Genomic DNA, 19740 nt, shown 5'->3' on the forward strand with positions numbered 1-19740 from the left:
GGGAGCGGATCATCGCTGTACTGAACATGAATGTTACGGCGTTCGGGGTATTAAATCAAGGGCGACGATCGCGAGAAGTCGAGGGGCAAGGAGCGCTTGACCCCAGATCTTGCCAGACCCGAAATTTTCAAAAGGGAGCTGGCTGGATGATGATGATTATGACGAAGAGGAGGGGGTAGACTTTGGCAGCCATGGTTGACGTCGATAACGTGCTGCTGCCGGTCGAGACTCCGCGATGGAGTAACCTTTACACATGTACTACCGCTTAAGGTCTGGTAGCCAGCAATATGTACAAGAATTATAGGCTGGTGCATTAACCAAAGAGTGCGGGGATTGTGCTCGAGCATACCGAGTACCACGTAAACCATTTGCGCACCAAGATTTGAGTCAGCGCGCAGAGCTTCGATGAGGCATTCCATGACGCGAGGGGGAATCGAGCCTGTGTTGCAGCTCCTCAGCGCATGGCCTTTGCTTGCGGGTGATTTTGTGTTCCTAACTCCGGACTGTACCCACGACCCTGTCAGTATTAGTGATCCTGACCGTGATTACGCCAATGAGGCCCCTGGTCCGCAAAGGGATCGCTTTAAGGCTATCCCCTCCCGCGTGGTCATGCAACTCTGCTAGTCTCCAGAAGGACAAACACCGACCTCCCCGTCTCCTCCTTCTCCTCCTCCCCCTCCCAAAGATTCAGATTGTGGGACGCGGCCGCCCGGCATGAGGGCTAAGCCTCAGGAGGGCAATCAAGCGAATCGTATTACAATATGCAGTCTGCGCGTGGGCAACCGACGGGAATGAGACCAGGCGCCGACTCCAAAATAGGATTACAGTGAGTCGTCTTCAGGTATTACTACCAGGAAAGGCGAAAACTAGGTAATCTCAGTGGCCCTCTCTTTCTACCTCTTTCCCCCTCCACCTCGCCATGTCTTTCCCTTCTCTTACGACATCTAAGCCGCTCAGCAAATCGGAAGGGGTTGCGGGAATAGGTACGCAGGGTGCCGGAGCCGATCCATGGAGAAAAGAAAGGCCCTGTTCTCCCAGTCAAAGACTCGTTCTTTTGCGAATACGGCCGAGCGGCGGAAAGAAGCCTAGGAGATATCATTAGCACACAGTATGGGGAATGCCTGTTGGCCTGCGGGCAAGCGCGGGTAATTGTTTAGTCATGCAACCTGACTCCGTACATCCAGGTTTTCAAAGCGCCACGCCAGGGAGGGAGGGTCCCTGAGTCCCTAGTATATCAGCATGAGATAGTCTGAGTATTAAAAGAGGTGTCGGCAGTAAATCTTCCACAACCGGTAGGACTGGCAGTGGCCGCGGTGGCAGGGAGCTGTTTCATCCAGGGCGCAGGGTCGGAGTTGGGTGGCAGATGCGCGGTACTCGGTACCCGTGACTGGGGAAATCAACAGCTGTCATTACATACAAGTACCATACCACTCGACCGAGTACACGGTCAGCGCCAGAGAGGCAACCTGACAGTTACCCAAATAATACGCCAAGACACAGGTACAGTAACCTACTTGGTAGTAGTCACCAACCTGATTGGGACATGACCATGGCGTGTGTTCACGGTCCAATCACAGCGGAGGCTATTGTGTCCCTTCTCGCCTTAGCCTTTTTGGTCTGAAGCTGCGCAGAAGAAGCTTCCTCTGTTCTCTCCCAATCCAGCCACCGCAGCCACCATCAACCCATTTGCCGTCTTGCCGCCGGGTTGCCGCTCTCACGCCCTCACGATCTCACGCTCTTATGCTCTCATTGCCCTCAATTGCCTTCGACACCCACGGATCGGCCCTGCCGCAACCTCATTTCTCCCGTCCACCGTGCCGAACTCGGCCAGGGCCCCTACTACTCTTTGCAAATGAATGTTGAGCCAGCATCGGATGCCCCTTCGCTGCCACCCTGCTGAGCAGAGAGCGATCTTTCCCCGGCCGGTCCCTTCCCATTGTGGTCTTACCTCGCTGCCTCCTGTCTCTAGGCCTTTCAAATGTTTAGCCTGTACCTAGCATGTGCCTGACTTGTGCCCGACGAGAAGTGGCCAAGCGACGCAGATCCCCCAGGAGAACGGAACCGATCCTCTCACTCTATTCCTCCACAAGGCGTACAACCTACCAAGGTCAAATCTGCGATATGATCGCCACCCATCGCCTCTCCTTCCGTATAACCGACACGTGTCGGATGATAATCCGCCTTCATCTGCAGTCCTCGCCTCCCCAGAAGAGTAGCCACCATCTCCCCCTGTACCATTGAACCACGTTATTTCGAATTCTCCCGCCACGATGATGCTCTACGGCCAGCGTGGCCGCTGCACGCGGCACGGGAGCTGACGCAACGGTTCGATCGAGCTAGCCATCGGGCTGGGAGTGGACAATTCTGGCCCATTATTGACAAGGCAGCCACGACCCTGGAAGATGACCAATGGGTCAAATCCTTCCCTGTTGGGACTTTTGTCAATCGAAGAGATTCAGATATACGGACTACCTAAGTCGCTTATCGGGGCTTACCGACTCGGTCAAGCAAACAGTAGAGCCCGGCATTTCCCAATGGTTAGGCATATACGTGACAATCTGACGCAATATCGTCAACCACAGGGACAGTGCCGCGCAGAACAACTTCCTCATGCACCGGCTACAAATTAGGAAGGGGGGCAACGACGATCTCCGCTGTTCCGAGCATGGGTAATATGCCAATGGCGGCGTTATTCATTCCCCTGGCAAAACGAGGGCTGTCAATACTATAAGCTGCCGCCACCAATTTATCCCATGCTGGCCATCCCATTCAATGGCAGGTTCCGCTAAACTTCCATATCTGGTATGTCTTCTCGACTGACATAATGCGAGATCTATCACTGTGATCACTTCTTCTGGTTTATGGAAGAAATCGATCCCAACACCACCGGCACCAGGATTCGGGTCCTATAACGACCGCATCAAACACCGAGAGCATGATGCCAAGGTGCTGGGACCACAGGAGCGTGAAAGGATATCCCTAACTAACTCCAATAGAATAGAATGTGATACCAAAGAAGGCAAACGTGCCAGTACCAGGGAGGCGATGCGCAAGTTCGACGATTACCCAAAACCGCAATCAATAAGAATTGGCGCTCAAAATCCACTTCACTGCCTCTCCATCTGTCACAGGTAGTGATCGACAATAACTAGGGCTACATCTATGTAAATGAGCACCCGACCCCACAGTTGTCAAAAGTCCACAGCCATGCCTGACAGTTCAAGGCATGTCGCCGGACTGCAGGTCATAATGGGCTTACAGGGGGAAAAGTGGAAATCTGGGTGCCCCCAGGCAGAGATAGGCATGTAATTATGGTATCGAACATGTTCGACCTTTGATCCTGGCTCTTCAGCAGCCCCAAACTGCGCCATAACCCAGGCCCGTATGAGTCCCTGTTCCCCCAACAGCCGAGTGGAGCATTCTGTTGGAGATGGCAAGCGAGCAAGCATGGCCAGTCATCCAGGTTGGCAGACTTTGTGAGGCGGAAGTCCATAGCACCGCTATATCGTTCCCGAGTTCTACCAAAGATCCCAACTAGCTATGACGAAGTTGGCTTATGCTCAATGCCAAAGAGCCCTGGCACTTTTCCGTGGGAAAAACCATCGCCTGCGCGGGAATGAGCAGGGGGCAAGGAGTACCAACAGTTCCTGCTTCATGTCTGCGCCGTCTCTGTCTTCCAAGAAGGGCTGCCAAACGGACTTGGAGTCAGTCCACAATCGGATTGCAAGCCCACAATCGGATTGCAACCCATGATCGGACTGCAGGCCCATGGTCGGACTACAAGCTACTTTTACATCAGGTGAGCAGGCGACTCTGTCACCAATTGGTACCGATACACTTGCCCCCTGAAAATTTGTGGAGTGATAATCTCTCAGAGCTCATCGCAGGTGCTCCGTCAGTCTCCTTGGTATGCTTTTGAAACGATTTCACACGGGCGATGGCGCCCAGGATGAGCGATGAGGATCAGGATGAGGATCAATCGGTCTTTTCCCGAGTCCAAATCTATCTGCAGATCCTTTTGTATTGGTCTGCGCATGGACTGCGTAGTAGCCCACATCCTCGGTATCCTCTCCGCTGTTCAAGAAACGTTCAGGAGGATCGAATACCAGTCGGCCGCATCCCATGGTCTTCCCATTGTCGGAAAAATCCCCTCGGGTGTCTTCGTTGGCTTTCCTTGAACGATCCCAAGGCCGAGTCCCCGAAGGAAAGAATTCTCCGTTCCCCCTACTCCGTAAGAGGTAGCGGCTTCAAGCCCTGGGAGTGGGTGAACTTTTGGTGACATATATACCTATGTCTGTACCAACTCGTACCGAGAGCGGTGACGAGTGGACCGATTGCCTTAGTCTGGGAAATTACCCTTTTCAGATATCATGATGCCCATAATATTACTATGTAACCACCAATAGGTGAAGAATACTAATATTATCGCTGACATAAGATCAAAGCACTTTCCCTTGCCTTCTTCATCATCATCTTCTTCTTTCGCCCTTGGTGTTCAAATACAAAGGAAAGGAACTGAAAGAACGAAAGAACGAAAGAGCGAAAAGCTGTAAGCGACCAATTCAATCTCCGAATGGACCGGGGCAAGAGCAAGGGCAAACCATGCAGGTGGTATTTGTACAAGGATTGAATGACTGAATATTCAGAATGGATGGGATGGAACTGGCAGGGAAAGCACAGAGAGAAAGGGGGGAGAGGAGTGTGGGAGGAGGACATGGACGAAGAGGGGAATCAAGATCGAGGTCTGACTTACTATTACTACTATTGGTGTTTCGCAGTGCTTGATGCCACGACTCGTAGGTCCCCAGGTCTAAACGTCTATACTATACCCGTTAATCGTTTGAAAGTACAACATAGTCCTCATTCGCGCCGATACTGGTTGACCAGGGCGGGTACCAACTCTTTCCCCTCCCACTTGTCTCGTGGTCCCTTCGCCTCTCCGTCTTTCTCGGTCGAGTTCAACGCGTGACGTTCGATCAAGTTTGATGGGTTCCGATATGCATGGACGCAAGTGCAAGGCGACACAGGTTTAACGTTGGGCCGCCTTTTGGGGTTTGGGGGTATCTCGGAACAAAGGGGTTTCTCTCTCAATTGAGCACCTTTCCTTACCTTTCTCTCGCTCAAATGCCGCAAGCCCGCGCAAAAGCACACAATAAAACTGGAGGCTGCATTTAAGATCGGCGGAGATAGGACAGCAGATTCTGCCTGTTCGTGCACTTCTGCGTCTTGCGAAGTATGCGAGCGGCGAGCTGAGAAACCTTATTCCGCTCCCCAGCCACTTAACTGACTTACTAGCGAAAGAGGAAGCAGCAGGGGAGGATGGTGGTGGCTGCAGTGCTTCCCGGCGCCTTGTTGGAAAATGAAGTCCTTCTCGAGTGGGGGGTTGCTTACCTACTGCATAAGGTAAGCCACCCGAGCACGAAGCGGTTCGAGTCACTGAATAACTCGGTTCGTGTCGCGTCTTGTTTTGGATAACACAATCTGTCTTGATGTGTAAAGGGTAGCACAAGGCCAAGTATCAACTTACCTCATCTCGTACGATGTCCGCCTCCCTTGCACGAAACAAGACAGACTAAGCGGTACCGATCAGTCATCCATTCGATGCTTTGCGGTGAATCGCTTTCAAAAAGAGTCTGGACCCCCTCTCTCAAATCAGAATGGTCTGGAACAATAGTAAAACGAGGACCCATCATCGTGTCTGAGGTACGACTCTTCCGATACGCACTGTGGAGATCTCAGAAACAGCAAAGACATACTGGTCAGCACGCAACAAGCTGTGGTTCTATTTCCAGAGGGCTGGAATCCTGATCATCAGATGCACGAGTCATAGTACTGACTGTGTTCCTCGAAATAGGAGCAAGGGTACGATACCGTCTTGCTGGATCTAGGCCTTTGCTTTTGTCTTCGGAGAAAGTGCCGCCTTCGGACAATGGGCCTTTGCCTCAATCTGTCGGCCTTTGCATATTCGGAAGCGCTTCTGTCCCGAATTGGAAATTTCACACTTGGTCGTGGTTGGCTGTGTGGCTGCTAGCTGTTGATTGCCGCGATGTGTGAGGGCCAGAAGAGAGTCTCCTGTCTGGATCTTCCGCAGCTTCCGATCCGACTTCCAGACCGCATGACTGATTTATTACTAAAGTAGATCTTGGCACGCGGCAGCCGCATCCTCGTATTTGTTCTAGATCCTCTGAGGCGCTCATAGGATTCAAGTCGAATGGTTGCAATAAGACCATCACTCGACTATTCTGTGTTTTCGCTTCGAGAAAACGCAGTGGTGTGACGATATCCTGTCACAAGGTCACCGACGGACTCCTGTTTTGCTGGTCAAACTTCCCGCGGTATGAGCGGTCATTGTTGCCTCGTTAGCTGTCTTAGTAATCCTCGTTCCCGTTGTCCAAAATCCCATTCACGGCAGTCACAGGGTCCCTAAAGTGGAAAACGGAAGGGTCGTCCACGCGTCGAAGACCAAGAGCCGAAGGTATGCCTTGGATCTGCGACACGTAAGCGTGGCATACGAGGCGGGAGGGAAAATTGTCCGAGTCCGAGATCAGGAGGATCGTTTGCTCAGCCTTGTGGAGGTATCTGACAAAAGGAGGGATCCGCTGTGAGATCGCATGCCGCAACTCTTTTCTGATGTCAGACGACGGTGGCATATGAGACCAGGTTGGCGATTCGGATGGCAGCGTAATGCGCGCCCCGGTTGAGTCGTGACAGTATGATTCCTCACAACAGTCCCCTTTAACGCTCTGTCTGCTTGTTCCTTCCCGGTCTACTTCCATCGAAAGCCTCGACGGGCATGGAGGCAAAAGTGCAAGCCTGACAATGATCTGGAATTAATTTTTTGACGTAGCATCAGCCTTCCCAATTCAGGGCATAGGTAATCCCTCTCCCACAAAATTTGATGACATGATTCTTTAACTTATCCGGACGCATTCCGTGGCAGAAGTAAGCTGCATGCCGTCAGGATCATCTTGAAGGAACCGTAGAACATTGGCCCTGCTTGATCTCAATTTCTCGGCCGGGACACGAAGGAAATGCAAACTCATATGCCCAAAAGGTTAGCAATGAATGATTTTGGATAATGGTTTTCCCCCTTGTATATCAGTCGGGTTTCCGCATTGCGTGACCAGGCTGAGTTTGGGAGCAACTGGCCATGATGAATCAGCTGCATGAAAGCTTGCTGCCACTGTTGTTCAAGGTGATCCAGGTGTTGATGCCGGATAATCGTGATACTCGACAGTTTATAGAGTGTGCCTAATTCGTCAAGTGTACCTTCCAGATGAGGAAGCAAGTCGTCGTGCAGCTTGGTGAGGGATTGCGACATTTTCGCCTAAGCACTTACCTACCGCAGATAGAACTTCAAACGCAAGTCGCAAATTCCGCTGTTCTTTGCCAACCTCGAACGCCGAAAGAAAGGCAATTCCGGGCCCATGCAGCTCGAACGAACGAGTGGCACTGGAAAGCTGCCCACGCTCAAATAGGGAAACAGCGGCCAGCATTGCATTCCACTAGCAGATGGTGCCTTCTTTTCCTTCTGATGCGTCATGCATGCAGTGGAAGACACCAGCTACCAATCATCCGCTTGGGAGACCTCGCGCCGTCTATCCGGGTCGTTCACAGAGAGAGCCGGAACCGTTTATGGAATCGCAAAATGGCTTTGGCTTGATAGCAAAGTGCCTCGGTGATGATTCAAACAGATAGCGTGTCGAGAAAGTGTCTTCTTTATCCATTTTCATATAGGGGAACCTACGTCTGCGATGCCAGACGCGATGCTTAGCCAGACAAGGCTCAAAGATCAGCAATTACGTGACCGGCAAGCGCTGTAAGGCCAACCCTGCGCGGGAATATATGGAGCTACCGCTGCTTTCCGCATTGCGGCATCACAGCTGTCTGGCGGTTGTCGAGGTTGAGTTCCGTGACTTCTTGGATGTTAGATTTCAGGAGGGTTGCAATGCAGGGTCCAGCATAGCGACGTACACCCGCTGGTTAGTTGTATATAGTTATCAGCTCTTTCTACACTATTAGCGGCGGCCAAATTTGTTTCGCCCATTATAAACTCTCTGCCTATTTCTTTGTGGTTGCTAGCAGCGGCGAATGATGGCCATAACATCCCTAGCCTAATCCCTCAAACACGCTAACCCAAACAATCTGTCTGTAAAGCGCTCGGGTGGGCAAGTGAACTAGGTATTTATGTACGATAGCCCTACCTCTTGAACTTGCCTGACGAGGCATGGACATGGAAAAGGTCATTGTCACATCTGCCTGCGGTGACCTCTGAGGTCGCACTGGGTACTTAGCCTCTACGCCAATTTTTCGATTGTCGCATCTTTGACGGACTGCAACCTACCAGAACGAACAGGGCCCAGCCAGGGAGTCGGCTATGCTTTCGTCCATTTGCTGGCAAGGGTATATGCATGCCCAAGTCAGGAAGATGCTCTTCTTCCAGCAAAGATTCCTGAGTATCTGGGATAGAGTTGACGACCGAGAGACGATAAGCGGCAGTCGGGGAAGCATGTTGAGCATGCTATCAAGTCTTTCAAGGTGGTACCAATTGGGCGTTGTGTTTCGCCCTGCGGACTTAGTGCCGCGCTGAACCGGAAGTAGAGTGTGGGTCTCCATAAGAAAGACGGGGTGGATAGATTCATCTGTCCCGCGTCCCGCTTCGAAACGCTGACAATGTTGGGTACTCAAACAAAACTTGGGGGGTTATGTAGGCCACGCGTAGGAGTATTTCTGTGGCAAGCGAGCAGCGGACGGTGTACCCGATTGGCATTGGCTGGGCAGGTTTCTGACTGGACTTGCATGCCATGCGGAGGAGAAATTGCAGGTACCATTTCCCAATAGCGTCGATGGGCTTATTTCCCGCCAGATGGTGTTGCAACTCCACAGAGCATCCAGAGGCTTCTTAGAGCAGCGGGTGAGTAAAACTCCGGGATGATCGACCACGGGAGCTAGATGCGACGTCCCGGGAGAAGCTGCAGCTGCAGCTGGAGCAACGTCTCGCAGTAGTGTGGATGGCAGCGTTCGAGGGGAGCAACTGGGGCAGGCTGGCTGCACTCTGCATTGGACGATTGACCATAACTGGCAAACCAGGTAAGCATGACACGATGATGACGGCGTTGATCGCTGAGGGCGAACACCCAGCGAGCTCGGTGGAGCCAAGACCGAAACAGGGAGCAGGGCTGGAAGTGGTCGGTATCGAGAATAGTATGTATTGTCGCCAGTGGGGTCACAAAGGAAGCGGGAGAGGTATCCAAAGGGAGAGGTGGTGGCAAGGGTGCCTGGAAGCGCATAATCCCGTCCGGAGAATAATGTGAATAATGAAGATAATATGATACCGGCTACTGGGTATGATGATCCAGGATGAGGAAGTGGTAGGAGACAAGCGAGTCACGTGTGCAAACGGGGCCCTCGGAGCTATCTCGATCTGTTTCAGTATTGTACTGTATGTAATGACTGGAATTCACCGCCACGGTAACGGCAATACAATACGTTCCCAAGTATCGTGACCAGCCTCATACCTGACCGTCCCAGCCTTGCGCCATGGCTTTCGACTTCGGCTGCTGAGATCAGTTGCCACATGGCCAAGGGAACGGAGTGGAAAGCCTCATCGCCCACCGAGTACCAGTGACATCCGAGGGTGAATCCTTTCCCCCTGCCCCATGCGCCTTGGCAAGCTTGCGGATTCTTTCCTTGTGTGAAAATTGCTGATCCTGGGGTGCTCTCGGGCTTTCGGGGACCAGTGTGGATATAGGGTGACGAGAGATGCGTATTCCCATTGGATGGCCGGCGACCTCTCGCCCAAAAGATCCAAATCACATAGCCCGCTTACGGAAGGATTGAGTCAGCCTGCAACTGTTTGAAGGAGGTTACGGTACTCTCCAGGGAACATCCTGCCTTGGCGCGACTGATTGTCCATTCACACCACAACTCCCCCAGCAGTTTCGGGATCGCGGTCCAGGCGACCGTGCGGAAACAGATGCTGTCAGCATGGCATCGTTGGCCGGAAATGGATGCAAGGCGTGCACGATCAGTATTCGTTTTCCATGCGGCCGCCGATTGGGCATTGAGAGCGTGTTGCGGACCTTGCAGACTGACTACAGGGCCTAAGAGAGGGAGCTCTCTTTCGTTCGGTTCGGAAATCGGCTGTCTTGCTGATGGAGTCCGTAGGAAATTGCCCTTGCTCCTTTTCGAACATTGCTTACACATCAGCTTCGTCCGGCGAGACGGAACTCACTATGGACTGGGTACGCCATGGCCATTGTACCTATGGAAAAAGAGGGTGCAAAAACTCTGAAGAGGAAAGCTCATTCTCATCACAGGAGCATGTTGCAAGTTTGACGTAAATCTTTGGCCATGGGGCATGGGAGAGTCTTGAAAGAGCTAGAGACTTCGGACGAGCCATTCGGAGTCTATCACCTAGCTCTTGCTGTACCGAGCATAGCACTATTCCTCCGTATAGATTTCTACATGGGGCCATAGTGCTTTTCTTTGAAACCGGATTTGTTTGATAGAACCTACCGGAGCCTTGTCTTAAACTTGTGCATGGCTTGAAAAAAGCTTGCCGTGTTGAGATAAGATCTTAGTAAGGAATGCACAAACTCCCTAAAATGGAAAACCTCACAGCAGCCACTGAGTGGCTCGTTTATGACAGAAAAGGAAGTCTCCAACAGTGTCAACGGCGTGTCAAGGACGGACTGTTAGCGGTGTAATGACCGTGTCTGCATACCCACATTTCCGCGATCGGCAGATTCGCGACGATCGGAGGAGATGATTCTGGGCGATGATCATGTCGACAACGAGCATGCAAGCCGAACCAATGACTAACATTGACCGTGGCCATGCAACACTCCTTTGTTGAGTAAAACGGACTGTTCCCCAGACTGGTCCGGTCCATGTTTCCATCGCCGTAGGATGTTCCATGTCAAGGAATCTTCATGTTGTGCAACAACGATCGGGTCCGGGGGGCTATGCCACATTGCATCCAAAACCGAGACCGAACAGAATTTCCGTCTCGACAGTTGATGACAAGGCTGAATGAACTCTGAGGCTTCTCGGATTCTTGTCCCCCAGTGGGCTAGCACACAGAAGTGTGCAACTTCTGAATTGTTTCCTCATACCACACGCAGCCCACAGATCTCTGCCGTCATCGTTGTTCCTAGTCATTCATGCTTGCCGTGCGAAATGGACCTCAACCTGCTAAGCGAGATCTGGCCTCCCGCGTATATAAATGAGACAGATTTACCCCCCATTTTGGCCACCAGAAACGCGGGGGTCACTGGATGTTATCATCCTAAAACTGATGTTTTCGGAAGGAATGTTCGAGGATCGAAGATCGACAACTCGGGGACCTTCTCTGCAGCAACGTAAAAACATTGGACAGCTGGATTTCATCCGCCGAACGAGAAGGGCGGAGCGACGAAATTGCCCAGGTCATGCTCCTGTGACGTGTAAGCGATTGAAACTAAAAATGGGGAGGGTAGGACAAAGGCTTGGGTTACCTTGATGTAATCACTTCCTTTCTCCATGTACTCCGCATGCGTCACGGTGGCCGAGTCACGGTCGATCCCATCCGATGTGCTCCACCAAGAAGCTGCTCCTTTCCAGGCATCAAGGATTGGGTCGTTTGCCTTGCGGACATTGATTGTGAAATCGCATGGTAATGTTGCAATGAGTTCTTGCCTGAGTCGTTCCTCGAAAGTCGGAAACATGGTGTTTCCGCCTGTCAGAAAGACATCCTTCAGGAGCGCCTGTTGTTGGTCGAAGCTTGAGAAACGACTCATGACGATACCTTCAATGATTTCAACTAGACCAGCTTGGTCCACTCCAGCAATCGCTGGCTGAAACACTACCTCAGGCACTCTGATGCGTTCGACGTTGAGGTGAATCTGATTTGCCTCTCGCTGACTTTCCGGATCCGCTGGCCTTGCGCCTCGCAAGAAGGCGTGCAAAACGCTCTTGGTCCAGTCGTTCTGCGCTTCAATGGTGTCTTTTTCCGAAAATTCTGGGTCAAATTGCAGAAGCTCGCTCTCGAGAGCTTTCAATGCGGTCAGCGGGTCTTCCTCGGGTTCCTCGTCGTCGCTGGCGGGTTCAGTAGCAACGGTCCGGTAAACGCCCCAGTCCTCATCGTTGGCTCCAAAGTCATCGTCATAATCCCCTCCACCTCTGCGCTTCCGCTTCGGTCCATCCGAAGCGAGGTTCGCCAAGGTTTTCATACGCATTTGCGAAGCAATGCCTTTGCGGTTGCTGGAATCTGCCTTTTGCCTTGCTTGCTCCTTAATCTTGGCCAACAGTGCAAGGCGCTGTTGTCGACGACCCGCGAGCCATTCACCGAACCGATTCTCACGCATTTCGCGATCTTTTCTTTCTTCTTCAGCCACACGCGCTCTCTCACGCTCTTTTTCTGCCTTGGCCCTTATTCTTGCCTCGACACCTGATCTCATCAGTCTCTGATGCCGCTTCTCCTTGATGCCATCCTCATCCAACTGATCGTCTGGGACATCAAGAAGAGGGAACCTGTTTAGCTGCTCTTCAAGGTTTTCTTCTTCTTCCGGGGCCCCCAGCTCCTTGTTCCTAGATTTCTTGATCGATTTATCCAGGTCACGGATGATTCTCTCCAAGGCAGCTTCATCTTTAAGCTCTTCATCATCCAAAATTCGACGCTGCTCCTTTTTGGTTGGTGCGTTCACGTAAGAGGCGTGCAGCTTCTGATAGTACTCCAACTCTTGCTCTTTCTTGATGAGCTTCTCCAGGCGCATCTTCGCAGCTTGCTCTTGAAGTCGCCGACCAGATTCCTTTTTGCGCTCGGCTACCCTAGCAAGCTCCTCGGCTGATTTCTCGACCACGACCTGTTCTGTGAAAGGGTACTGGATTATGATATCTCGGTTTTCTTCCAGGCCAGTCCAATCGAGATAGGTAGATAACTCAGCTGCAAAGTCGGTTGAAAGATTGCAATATTGCTTGATGTATGTCTCCATCTGCTCCGTAGTAAACTTCCCAGGAAAGGTGGGGTACTTCAGGCGAAGGAGTTTTAGCAGGTACTCCTGAGCCTGCGAGCCTCCCCAATTCAACCTTGTACACATTTGCATCTGAGGCTTCCGATTCAACACTGGGATAATGTGCGTCGAGGTGTGAGATGAAGACACGATAAGCCCGGATTGGCCCTTGTTTTGGCGGTAGGAAAACAGGCTGTCAATTCCGTAGGTGACACTTGGCGCGTTGTAGCATTCAAAGAGCATTTCGTTCATCATTCTTCTGCTATGGCCCAGGTTTGCGACAGGCTCCGTAACGACCAGAGGTCTACCCACGGTACCTTCCCCGTCCACCCCCAATTTGAGAAAAATGTAGTCGTACACACCCTCTAAGATGTCCCAATTCGTCGGAATGCTGGTATTTTGTTCAAAGGCCGTCCTGATTTGGCCCCGAGTCGTGGCATCGGCGTAGGCATCGTAGCCGACAAATGCGCAATACTTGTTGTACTTTCGGTCTTTGAATTTGGCCATGATTGGAGGTACGAGGAATCGGGGGCTTTTATCGAAAGAGAACCCGGCCTTAACGGTGTTGGCTCCTGTGCCAGCTCATGTTAGCTCATCCCTTCACCGGCTGAAATCTGATGTTTTGCCATACCATTGTCGATGACTATTGCGCTTTCAGAAGGAGTGGCTGCACTCTGTCGATAGCCATCTGCCCTCGGAGGCTGCCATCCTCTGAAGGGAAAGTCGGGAGCGGGATAGACTCGAGGGCTTGACTGCGGCTCGCCCTCTGGGGGAGGTGTAGGGAAATGACGCTCTGTCGCGATGCGGGTAATCGATGTGATGGTCATTTTGTCGTGTTCATGCTAGTGATCCCAATGCCACATCCTTGATCGCGTGCTTGGTGCGTGCTTTCGCAATATGCGCTGGACGGGGATCTGTTGTATGTCTCTGGTAGACTTTTAATGCATGCGCCATCAAAAGGCACACGGTTCAGCAAGAGTTAAATTTATGTTGGAGAACGCGTCACAGTGCGGAGAAATTCTACAGGTCAAGACCTGAACCCGCGTTTTGGCGAGGCTACAGGAGGGCTGGGAGGGACATACCCTGGGCATCCCTGGTGGAATCTACATTTATCAACATTTGACTGGCCAGCTGCATCACCATATTCTTAGTATGGATAATCTACTACCAGTTGCGAAAAGACAACGCGGTGAGCCTCAAACATGCCAAAGATGTGGAATGTTCATGATCTGATGTGTTCCAACAGGCCAAGGCACCAAAGGTTCATATGCAACGGATATGTCCCCCATCGCTGGGAATGGAGTTCTGTCAAACAAGTCCTCATTCACGCTTGATGCTTGTCGATGCCTGCTGGTGCCGTTTACTGCTTGCACAGGTCCATGAAGAGCCGGTCTTGGATCTTCGTACAGACGCATACCGGTCGTGATCCAGCAGGAACGGTCGACCGACCCATCCAATGTCCACTCAACTGCGCTGTTGTGATCTCTCAGTGTGTATCCACGCTAAGACCAAGTGCCTTAGATATTTGTGACGCGTTAAAATGTGGTGCTGTGGCTCGTGTATCAATCTTTTGCTGGCGGAACCCAATTGTTTTCCCTGTCATAATGGTCCCTTCAGGTTGTCCGTTGCTGGGAAAGCGTCACTTCAGCGAAGTCCCCACCTTGCTGCAATATCTCGTACCTTCAAGATGAAATAGAACGTTTGACTGATAATTCTTGAACATCTGCGCAACCAATTCGACATTCATATTCTGAACGTTGACATCCTGGAATCCATTCTCAACGTTGCGTCTCCCTGCCTATCCTCGAGGGTGTGTACCTGCAGATTCCTGTTCATCATCATCACGGCTTCGTTTAGCTTCTCCTGGTCATGGCCATCAATCTCGATTCCTCAGGTACGACGAGGCGGGGGCTTACGATGTTTGTTATGATCCTAGAGAGCAGCAGGCTCTGCTGCTGCTCGTGAGGACTCTCCTGCGGCATGAGGTTAGCATGTATTCTTAGCAAAGAAGTCAAGAGCTCACCATCTTATTGCCTCTGCGGACAGGGACGCTGACGGAGAACTACAGATTTCACAATCTCCAAGTGCAATGGAACAACACCCGCACGCGTCGAGTGTAACCCTCTGCCAAGTCTGCGAAACTAGCTATTGCTGCTTTTAGAGGGCCAGCGGGGCTGGTTTTTGACGGACTCGCGGAGTGTTTTTGCCATGTCTTCCCAGTGCCTCCTTGCTGCGGCCAGCTGCGGCTTCCATCGGAACAGCATATTCTGAATATCCTTTGAATATCCCTTGAGAAGGCGACTCACTTGCACTCCATTGTAAAGCGTGGCGCGATATTAGAGTACCTCGGTATATCATGGATCAACCCTTTTCCGCATTTTGAGGTAGTACTATGCATCGCGACCTCATCAGGCTGAGGCCCCTGCTGATTAATGGTGGTTTGGGCGGTCACAACCGCAGGTAAGGCAGGCATGTTCGCCCCGCTCTTCATCATCTTCCCCAATACCACTCACATGTACCCTATAGCAGACCTTCAAACTCTGTCCCGATCGGGCTGTCCGGACTTCTCTCGACATCGTCGAGCAATTTAATTGAACTATCTAGCGGAAGGGCGACTTCTCAGGAGTTTATTTAAATGCAAAGGTGGAAGATCTGAAACACGTCTCAAATCTAACAGCGCTGCAGTCACTCATCCATCCCCCTTTGACTGACATATTTTCGATATCGACAAGAGCAGACACGACGCGGCATAATTTCGGAGAAGCTGCCAGGGAAGGTTTTGGTTTCCAACATGTCTTCATCAATGTCTCCAGCCTGCAAAAAGCTCCTGATTTTCGGAGCAACCGGACTGATTGGGAGTCGTATTACTAGCGAAATTGTTCGAAACAAGTCTAAATTTGAGAGGGTAGCTATCTTTACGTCACAAGGCACCTACAAATCCAAGGCAAGCGATATAAAACGCTTGGAAAATGAAGGTGTGGATATCATAGTAGGTGATATAACCAACTCAGACGATGTGGTCAAAGCGTACCAAGGTAAGACTGTCTCGGAGATTTCGTCAACAATCTAACATCATGTGGAACAGACATCGACACTGTGATCTCTTGTGTGGGTAGAAATGTGATTGAACAACAGGTCGAGCTTGTTCGCCTTGCCAACGAGAGTCCTTCGGTTCACAGATTTTTCCCGTCAGAATATGGGACTGATATCGAGTACGGGCCAGCTTCAGCACACGAGAAACCACATCAGAAGAAGCTGCAGGTTAGAGCAGCGTTGCGGGCCTGTGACCGTTTGGACCATACCTATGTGGTTGTCGGCCCGTACGCGGATGGAGAACCAGGTCTCTATTTCGGCGCAAATCCGGTTGTCAAGGAAGCCGGAACCTTCGACGTCAAGAATAAAGACGCTGTATTGCTCGGCGATGGTAATCTGAAGATCAGCTTTACCACCATGAAAGAGTGAGGACCACCCTCCACTTCCAGACCGTTTCAATGACAATTTCATCAGCGTTGGCAAGCTTGTGGTTCTTGCCGCCCTTCATCCGGACGCGAGTCGGAACAAGGCGCTTCGTGTCAACTCATTTACAGCCACCGACTCAGAGATACTCAAAGAATTTGAAAGGCAGACCGGCGGACAGCCCTGGAAGGTGTCGTACACGAGTCTCGACACGTTGAAGAAGCTTGAACAGGAAGCCTGGGAAGCTGGAAAGCCGTATGCCACCATCTTCACGCTGAAGAGAATTTGGGCCGAAGGGGGCACCCTGTACGACAAACGAGACAACGATCTGATCGAGGCCGAGAACGTAATGGAGACATTGGAGGATGCTGTTGCGGAAGCCATAAACGTTCAAACGAGTTGAAGCGTTCGACGAGAGGTATGCATGTATGAGTCTGTATGCGCCCAGGCTCCTTTCAATGGAATTTACAACTGAATCGCCATGACTTGTTCTTCAGTTCCACCAATACAAATGTGATAACAGTCTGGGAGGAGCACTCGGCACCTTGCCGAGACTTCTGAATTTCTGTTGAGCGGTATAACCCCCCTCTCCCCCTGGGGGAGAAAAATTACCCCTGATACCGGTTGTCGCAAGAACAATAGGGATGTCATGGTTAGCAAATGGCCTTGCACATCATAGCAGCATCGGCGAGGCACCATCTTTCTGCCCCGCCCGACAGTCTAGGTAAGCTGCAGATGTGCTTCAACTAATGTCACGACCGACTTGGCGGAGATTTGACGGTCGTTTTCACTTATTGATAGCGGCTATGCTGTGTGATATCTTACGGGAAAGGGAGCTCGGAGAAATGTCATCCCAATGCAGGTTGAAGATTTATATTCGTCCAGGTACTAACAATGGGCACGTTGCTCGGGGAAAATAAATTTGTGCTAAGTCGATACATATACCCCAATGAATTTCTTCGTTTCCGGGTTATGGACTGAACGAAGAAATTCAACTCGACTCTCAATGCTGGAACGGTTTGTCACTGTACCCTTCGTCTCTCACTTGATATGGTATGGGTCAAAGGAACTCTAAGCCTGACCTCAATGTGAAGCTCCAGGTGATCGGCTCCGAGATGTGACTCTCGCTGAAACCCTTCTGCCAGAGTTCCAGGGATTCTCAGACCTCTGTACTCAACTGATATACTTTTTCAATGCTCACGACAAAGCAGGTCCCGTATCGGAACCACGTCTTTCAGTCAGGCGTTGGAAATCCTTCTCGAGGAACCGATATACCATGGGGGAAGCCAACTGGAGGGCGCAAGGGGAAAAGCACATACGCACCTAGATTCGTCTCTGCAAGTACACACCCGTCAAAAATGAGGCGGACAGAAAGGTAGTTCTCCAACAACTCAAGACCCTGTTGTTCGGGTACAAAGCGGTCACAGGCACGCCATCGATCCTCTTCAGCGAAGAGTTGGTAGAGTTGTTTCCGGACGTCAAAGTCATTTGCACCACACAGGACCCAGAAAGCTGGTGGAGGAGCATGGAACATGTCGCGGCGAAGACGGATGCACAGGCGCAACGAAGCGAGAAAGTCCGGGCTTTTTTTCTGCTGGCGCTGCTGCCGACCGTGAGATATTGGAAGGCCTTTTCGGACGCTTTTAGATACGGCCGCTTTGGAGAGCTGTTCTATCAGTCGGGACTCAACCACCCGGCAATCTAGGACAATACGAGGAGCATATGGAGGACGTGAGGAGGGTTGTCCCGCCCGGACAGCTATGGCTTTACGACGTTAAGGAGGATTGGGGCCCTTCCACGGGTCAATGATGTAGAAGCGACGGATAGGATTATCAAGACACATATCAAACTAGGCATACGGGCGTGAACTGGTGTTGGGGTGGCTGCTGTCGTCGTAGGCATCAGCCTTTGGCGGAAATCGAGGCCATGTTAAGGGAGAGAGAATTCCGAGCCCTTTCTACAACTGGCTTTCCCTTTTATCTTCATCTAGCCATCGGGCACGGTTCATATTTGCAAAAAGGAAAAGTAGCAACAAGCGAAGTGTGGTTTCGTGGCGGTTTAATCTAGATTCTCGATCTCGTATGCGGAACGCGTTCCCTGTTCCCCGTCTGCGGATCCCAAAACTTGTCGACCCTACACCTCCCATGCTCATTGTGCTACAAAAGAGACCTGGAGCATATGAACTGCCGGTTGAATATCTGGAGGGATTCGATGATAGCAAGGCAATATCTTGAACAAGCAGCTTCACACTCCCCGAGCGACAATGCCCCCTTCCACGCCGCAACCCCAAGATGATTCCCACCAGCAACTCCTCGATCAGATGGACATCTACTACACGCCTAAACCCTTCCGCAACTCGCACTGGAAACCCAGTACGCGACGGAACAAGAACATCAAGCAGATCATCTCCGAATCGCAACGAAAGGAGGCATCCGTGCTCGCAACTCAGAATAACTCTGGCGCATCGACACCTCAACCTGCTACGGGCGCAAATTCAGACGGCGCATCCACGCCTGCCTACCTCTCCTCTTCCGCGGCCGCCTCGAAACCCCTCAACATGGCCCAGGCGACGCAGAGCTTGAGCACACTGGTCCTGGAGAGGAATTTACAGAGAGAGAGGGCGTCGAATACTGCACTCCTAGGAGTGAGTGGAGTGGGAGGACCAGCGGTGACCTACACGAACATCGAGAGCGCTCCGAGTTTGCATCCTGCGAACCACAAACACTACTGCGACATTACTGGCTTGCCAGCCAAGTATACAGATCCCAAGACGAAGCTGAGATACTACGACCAGGAGATCTTTGCGGTGGTGAGGAGTTTGCCGCAGGGAGCGCCAGATCAATATCTTGCGGCGAGAGGAGCGAATGTTGTCCTCAAGTGAGGTTATTCACACCGAAGACGAAGTGAAATGGCATTAGCCAGCATATCAAGGTGGTGTCGGGCTCGCTAAAGAGTCGGAAACATGAGATAAACTACCTCTGTCAGGCCATCCAAGTCAAGCCCATCCTACCCACCGCATACCTCTCGATACACGGTTCAAGGAAGTGCTCCGGCTTAATTGCGGACTGTGTATATTGGTCATTCTTCGCCATACTGACACGATACCGAAGCCTCATTGACGAAGCAGGATCAGTTACAGCAACAATTGTGACAGCTGTGGTCATGGCGGGTTTTGATCGAAGTGGGAATTCATGCGTATGGCCAAAAGCTCCTGCTCACTGGGACATGCGGCAAACTCTGATGGGAGGACGCTTTGAGTGGGTAGACCTTTGGAGTGTGTTGGAATTAAGGC

The 19740-nt window shown here is 51.5% G+C and overlaps 3 protein-coding genes across 3 annotated transcripts; 2 read left to right on the forward strand and 1 right to left on the reverse strand.

Moving 5' to 3' along the window:
• Positions 1-11387: 11387 nt before the first annotated feature.
• Positions 11388-13819, reverse strand: Z519_08510 (uncharacterized protein; the record flags this gene model as incomplete). The annotated part of the gene is made up of 2 exons (XM_016766238.1): positions 11388-13564; positions 13624-13819. The coding sequence occupies 2 exons, from the start codon at positions 13817-13819 to the stop codon at positions 11388-11390; spliced, it is 2373 nt and encodes a 790-aa protein (XP_016617396.1).
• A 1964-nt stretch (positions 13820-15783) lies between these two features.
• On the forward strand, positions 15784-16851 carry Z519_08511 (uncharacterized protein; the record flags this gene model as incomplete). The annotated part of the gene is made up of 3 exons (XM_016766239.1): positions 15784-16027; positions 16078-16450; positions 16500-16851. 3 exons carry the CDS (start codon positions 15784-15786, stop codon positions 16849-16851), a joined length of 969 nt encoding a protein of 322 aa, XP_016617397.1.
• Positions 16852-18711: 1860 nt separating this feature from the next.
• Z519_08512 (uncharacterized protein) lies at positions 18712-19329 on the forward strand (the record flags this gene model as incomplete). The annotated part of the gene is made up of 1 exon (XM_016766240.1): positions 18712-19329. The coding sequence occupies one exon, from the start codon at positions 18712-18714 to the stop codon at positions 19327-19329; it is 618 nt and encodes a 205-aa protein (XP_016617398.1).
• Positions 19330-19740: the final 411 nt, after the last annotated feature.

This window comes from Cladophialophora bantiana, assembly GCF_000835475.1.
Source record: "Cladophialophora bantiana CBS 173.52 unplaced genomic scaffold supercont1.13, whole genome shotgun sequence".
Lineage (NCBI taxonomy): Eukaryota > Fungi > Ascomycota > Eurotiomycetes > Chaetothyriales > Herpotrichiellaceae > Cladophialophora > Cladophialophora bantiana.